The sequence below is a fragment of the Haliaeetus leucocephalus genome, unplaced genomic scaffold (genome assembly GCF_000737465.1).
Source record: "Haliaeetus leucocephalus isolate CR32 unplaced genomic scaffold, Haliaeetus_leucocephalus-4.0 Scaffold295, whole genome shotgun sequence".
Taxonomy (NCBI): domain Eukaryota; kingdom Metazoa; phylum Chordata; class Aves; order Accipitriformes; family Accipitridae; genus Haliaeetus; species Haliaeetus leucocephalus.
In genome coordinates, this window is record NW_010972731.1 from 6271132 (window position 1) to 6277434 (window position 6303).

A 6303-nucleotide genomic window follows, 5' to 3' on the forward strand; every position below is an offset into this window, starting at 1 on the left:
CATCGGTGGGAGCAGGATGACGGCGAACGGGACGGCGGAGCCGGTGCAGATCCAGTTCGGGCTGATCAACTGCAGCAACAAGTACCTGACGGCGGAGGCTTTCGGCTTCAAGGTGAACGCCTCGGCCGCCAGCATGAAGAAGAAGCAGATCTGGACGCTGGAGCAGGACGGGGAGGATTCCAGCGCCGTGCTGCTCAAAAGCCACCTGGGCCGGTACCTGGCAGCCGACAAGGACGGCCGGGTGAGCTGCGACAGCGAAGAACCGGGTCCCGACTGTCGCTTCCTGGTGGTGGCTCACGGCGACGGGCGGTGGTCGCTGCAGTCCGAGCCCCACCGCCGCTTCTTCGGCGGCACCGAGGACCGGCTCTCCTGCTTCGCCCCCGCCGTCTCGGCCACGGAGAAATGGAGCGTCCACCTGGCCATGCACCCCCAGGCCAACCTCTACAGCCTGGCCCGCAAGCGGTACGCCCACCTGGGACCCCGCCGCGACGAGCTGGCCGTGGACCGCGACGTGCCGTGGGGCGTGGACGCCCTCATCACCCTCCTCTTCGTGGAGCAGCGGTACAGCCTGCAGAGCTGCGACCACCGCCTCCTCCGCACCGACGGGCGCCTGGTCCCCGCCGCCGAACCCGGGACCGCCTTCACCCTCGAGTTTCGTTGCGGGAAAGTGGCTTTTCGCGACGGGGAGGGTCGTTACCTCGCCCCTTCGGGACCCAGCGGGACCCTCAAAGCCGGCAAAAGCGCCAAGGTGGGCAAGGATGAGCTCTTCGCCCTCGAGCAGAGCTGCCCGCAGGTCGTGCTCCGAGCCGGCAACGACAGGAATGTCTCCACCCGGCAAGGTACGAGGGGACGGGGTGGGGGGGGTCTCTGGGGTGTCGCCGCCCCGGGGTGTCCCCCAGCATCCCCCCAGAACAGCCCCCCCGCAGCACTGCCAGCCCCCCTCCCCGTCCCTCCGGCATCCCCTGCCTCCCTGCAGCAGCAGCCCCACGGGGTGCCCCCCTGCATCTCTCTGCCATCACCTCTTTAGGGTCTCCCCCCCCGCTTGAACCCCTTGTCACCCACCATTCCTACACCCCTCCCCTGAAGTCACCATCTCCCCAGGGCACCCCCCCGCACCCCTCCAGCGTGGCTGCCCGCGGTCCCTCCCCCAATCCCTCCATCATCATCCTCCCACCTTCCTCCTCCCACATCCCCTCCAGCATCCCCTGCCTGGGGGACCCCATCCCTCCAGCACCCCCACTCTGCAGCATCGCCTCCGCAGGCTGCCCTGGCTGGGGGGGGAATGGTGAAAGGCCTGCCTTGGGGTGCAGGGCTGGATTGGGGGGGGTTGTGGGGGGGCTGGATGGCGTCTTCCCTCGCTGCAAAGGAGGCAGAACTGCTGGCCGTGCCTTCCTACCTGCAGAGCTCATTGTTCACCCAACAAAGCCTCCACCAAACTCCCCCTTCCCTGAGCATCGCTGAGCCACACACCCTGCAGAGCGGGGCCCTGGGGGGGGTCTCTGTGCTTCCCCCCCCTCCATGGGGCTGCAGTTCCCCCCATGGGGCTGCGATCCCCGGTGGGTGGGGGAGCGAGTGCCACCCACCCTCCCGGCCTCGACCGCGTTACAAAAAATGGCTTCGCCAAAACCGCTCGCGTCGAGCCGTGACCTACATCCACCCGCACAAAGGCAGCCGTCCCCTCCGTCCCCTCCGTCCCCTCCGTCCCCTCCGTCCCCTCGCCGGAGAGGCCACCGCGCCGCCTGCCTCCAAGGTCGTGGCCACACGGCGCAGCTCCCCGGCCACATGGCCGCCTTCGAGCACCCAGCGTCTATCCTAACCCCCCACCCCAGCTTAAGGGGTGCTTGCTGGAGGATGGGGTGGGGGTCCCCGCCCTGCAGGCAGGACGATGCTGGAGGTGCACGGCTGCGTGCCGTGGCCGGGCCGGTGTGGGAGCCCCGGGGCGCATCACCGGCGTGCCAAGTCAGGCCGGCACACGCCGGGCGCGGGATGGGTGCGAGCATGTCTCGCTGCAGCAAAGCCTGGAGGAGCAAGCAGCGGGGAATTTTTTTGTGTGTATGTGTATATATAATATTTCAAGGTTGCAGCTTAACCCCCATCCATGCCTGGGCAGCTCCTCGCAGGGAGCTCACTGCCTTTCTCCTTTCTGAGAGCAAATCCTACCCTGCAAAGCAGCTCCTTAAAAACAAAACAAAAGAAAAATGCCTGCAAAGATGGGCGGTGGGGACTATTTGCCCAGACGCAGGGGTTTGGGGGAAGAAGAAGAGGATGGCGATGGCGGGAGGCTGCCGCAGCGCCGTGGGGGGAAGGGCTGCTGCAGCCCTTTGTCACCGGAGATGGGAAAACCAGATGTGGGGGGAGATGTGCGGGATGGGGCGGCGGCAGCGGGGGACCCCACGGCGCGGGTGGGAGCGCTGCTGGCAGACCCGCCGGCTTTGTGTGATTCAGGATGGATGGGGGGAGTGGAGGGTGGGAAAAGGGGGGGGGGGGGGGCCAAACTCCCCCCCCACAAGGGGGGCTTTCCCTGCGCCCGGCCCCTTTCCAAGCAAAACACGGCAGGGAGGGGTGTGCTGGGTCTGCACATCCTCGCTGAAATCCATTTTGGCCAGAAAAACCATTTCCACCCGGTTTATCCTGCCTGGCAGCAGCAAGAGGCTGCGAGCCGCAGCTCTCCGGGGCTCGCCCTCCCTTCTCGTGTCGGGAAAGCGCTTTTTCCCAAGGTTACGGAGAAGGCAGCCGAAAAACAGCCGTCGGAGGAAGCGGTTGCAGACAGCCCTTTCCCCCCGCTGAGCTGATAAGCGCCGCGCTGCTGGCAGATGCGCTGGAGGCCGCCGGGGATGGAGGATGCGGGATGCGGGCAGGGAGCGGCTGTGGCTCGCCGCAGGCTCCTGGGAAAAGGCAGCTCATGCCCGTGGGGAGCCAGAGAGGGAGCGGGGATGGCGGTGGTCATTCTCCCCCCCCCACCCCCATTCCTGCTCCATGGGAGGAGCGGGGATGGGGTCACGGGGCTTTTGTGGCTTCCCTGGCTGGGAGCTGGAGCTGGTCCAGCCTTGGGGAGAACGTTGTCCCACGAGTGCCGAGTCAGCTCCTGGCTTGGAGTCTCTTCCTTGTCCCCGCGATGGCCGGCGTCACCATCCCCTGCACACAAGGGCACTGGGGACCACGACGCCAGCCATCCCAGGCTGTGGGGTGGGCGCATGAGGTGGGTGCCCCTGCCTCTCTGCACCGGGGGCTGGGGGCAGCCCTGGCACCTCTCCCCTGCCTCAAGCTGCAGAAGGATGGGATCCCCAGGCTCCGTGAGAGCCCCCGTCTCCCCATCGCACCTTCAAACGGAGCCGAGTCGGCAGAAAGCAGCCTCCTCCCCGGCTCAATGGCTCCTTTCTAGCCCCGGCTGCGGCAACAAAGGGCCCTTTGTGGGCGCGAGGGTCCCCAGGGGCAGAGCGCTGGCGTCCTCCCCGCTCCGCTGGGCCCCTGCCAGCCCCCCGCCCGGCGGAGGTGTGCCGCCTGCCTCCCCCATCCGCATGGGGGGAGAGGATGGGCCAACTCGGGAGCGAGGCATTTCGGGAAGAGGGGTCCGGGGAGAGGGGCTGAGCGAACAGCGTGGTGACGGGAACGTGGCTGGGCCATGCCAGTTTGGTGATGGGGAGCTTCGCTCTGGGGCCAGGGGTCCTCTGGGTACGGGGTGGATCGGTGGTGTGCAGCCACAGCCAATTTCCACCGTGCCCCCCTCCCCGTTCATCTCATTGCCACAGCGAGGTGGGGAGACGCGGCTCCAGGGCAGGGGGGCACGTGGCTTCAGCTGCAGGTTTTCATCCAAAGGTGCCAAGTGGCATGTTGGCGCTTGGCGATACCACGAAGCCACAGGAAATCCATAGGGAAAGAGGGCTGGGTTTTCCAGGAAATCTGTGTTTCACCCCTGCAAGTGACCCCCTTGCAGAGCTGCACGGTCCCCAGGTGCTCCAGGCTTTGCTTTTAGACAACATCGTGCTTGGATTTATGTACCAGGACAACATAAGCCCATCCGAAGGGCAGGGAGGGGACAAGTCTCGAGGCACGTGCATGGCTGCAGCGTGGGGTGGAGGGTGCCAAAGCCCTGCAGGGACACTGGACCTGACCTGCACGGGCAGAGCTGGCTGCAGCATCCCCTAAGCTGCTGGGGCACGAGGACCCGAAACCCTGCCCTGCCACCCATGAGGGCTCAGGGGGCTTTGCGGGGTGCTGCCGGTGTTCCCTCGGAGGGAGGCGGGCTCAGGTTTTATCTTTTTTTTAGGCATAACCGTGGGTTTTTTGAAAGGGAGCCTCTGGGGAGTTGGAGCATGGGAAAGGTGCAGCATCCCGTCTGCTCCTGGTGCTGGGCAGGGCTGGGCAAGCCGTGTGGGCTCCCAGCCGTGGAAAGGCAGGGAGCAGGCAGCTCCTGATGTGTGGGTCTGCTCCCCGTGGGTCTGGGCATGGGGGCTACTCCAGTTGGCTTGTCCCACTGGTTGGCCATGGTCCTCCAGGCTCTTGGCCTCCTCTCCGAGGAGCGCGTCCCACTGGGTCTCACCAGCATCCCGGGATGGCTCGTAGGACACCTTCTGCATGAGTTTAATGTAGAGGGAAATTCTTCTACTTGCCATAAATGCCCCCCACGCTGGATCTGTGGCCCCTCATGGCACAGAGGTTGGCACAGCCACAGCAAACTGCTTCTCCTTGAGGTGGGAGAAGCTTGTCTCTTCGGGAGGTGGGGGAAGGTGTGTGCGTGCTCTGGGATGGCCGCAGGTCTCCGTGTGCATCCGCCATCCTGGGCTGGAGACCAGCGAGGGCTGGGGCATCCATCCTGCAAACCCGTGGGGTTGGCAGCGGCTGGAAACCTCGGCAGCCGAGGATTTGGGAAGCCCTTTCCTGCTCCAGCACTGCCTCTCCTCCCCATCGCCCTTCCCCAACTCGCTGGGACCTTGAGCCCAGGGACCTGGTTGGGGGGGACTCAGTGTTAAGAAGCCCTGGGGGACACACACACGCCTCAGCCTCCCCCAGCTCCCACCTCCAGCCTCTGCATCCTCCCCAAGACCCCCATAGCAAAGGCATGGTGCAGACACAGCCGAAGGCCATCCCACGCAGGGAATTTTGGGGGGCACCGGCGTGCCTCCGCTCTTCCCCCCCCCTCCCGAAGCGCCACCCTGCCTCCGAGCGCTCGCCCCCCTCCTGCCTCCAGCTGTAATTAGCAGCTTCGTCAAGGTCAGGCAGAGTCAGTGCCTGCTCCAGACTGTAAATTTACCAAGAGCAGTAATTAAAGCGTGATTGCAGCGGCTCGGCCGGGCGCTGCGGGAGAGCGGGCGGACGCCGGCTCCCTGCCACAGCCCTGGGCTGCAAAAAGCAGGGGGGGTGACGGGGGGGTGGCAGGAGGGACAGCTTCTGTCCTCCACCGTGGGGACGTGGGGACATCGCTCTTGGACCCGCCATGGTCCTACCACCTCTCAGCCCATGCTTCTTCCAGTGTTTCTCCCATCCTGCCCGGTTCTGACCCCCCAAACGTGCTCCAGCTCGGTTACAGCCCTTTGAAGCCTTCTTCTGCCCCAGCCGTAATTGCATTCCTTTCTGCTGAGTCGGTGTAACCCAACCCAGCGCCTCTTTCGGGGAGGGGGCGGTGGGAGACCCTCCTGCCGCCGAGGGCCCGGGGAAAGCCAAAAAACCTCGGCGCAACGGCGAGAGCGTGGGCAGTCGCACGGCAGCGGGGTGGGGAGGCGGGTGGGTTCGCCGTGCTCTGTGGCGGGGGTCTCTGGGGAAGAGGGGATGGTGTTGGGAAGCTCTTGGCACTCGTCGTCTTGTCGCCAGCCCATCCGATCCCGCTCTGCGGAACAAAGCATCCCCCCCAGGCTCTCCCCATCATGGTGCCTTGCAGGTCAGGGAGCTCTTTCCCTAAAAAGCGCAGCGAGGAGGAGGAAGCGCTGCCACCCGCTTCCCTCCCATCCCTGCAAACCGCAGCAGCAGCTTTCGCAGGTTTGGGGGGTTCAGGGGTGCCGGTAGCCTTGGGTGGTGGGCTACATCTCCCAGCGTCCTCTCCCGCAGCTCAGTCTCTCTCCGTGAGCCCCCGCAGAGCCCCTCTCTCCGTCGAGCAGGCAGTCGTATGGCTCTCGAGGGGGCTGGAGCAGCCTGCCGCGGCGCTGCTTTCCCGGCGGGGGGGCAAAATCAAAACCAAATGTTTCCACCGAATCCGCCAGCTCGGCCCCCAGCAGCAGCCCTGGGAGGCGGCGAGTGTGGGACAACCGCGCGAGCCGAGGACTTGGCCGGTGGGGCTGGGGCTGGTGGCCGTGCAGCACCCCTCTGTCC

At 65.8% G+C, this 6303-nt stretch overlaps 1 protein-coding gene across 2 annotated transcripts in view; it reads left to right on the top strand.

Moving 5' to 3' along the window:
• The first annotated feature begins 16 nt into the window (after positions 1-16).
• FSCN1 (fascin actin-bundling protein 1) overlaps positions 17-6303 on the top strand; it is a 10022-nt gene continuing 3735 nt past the window's right edge. For both annotated transcript variants that reach the window (XM_010570321.1, XM_010570322.1), the window contains exon 1: positions 17-839. In XM_010570321.1, coding sequence (XP_010568623.1) covers positions 17-839 — 823 coding nt within the window. The remainder of the gene's footprint in view (positions 840-6303) is intronic.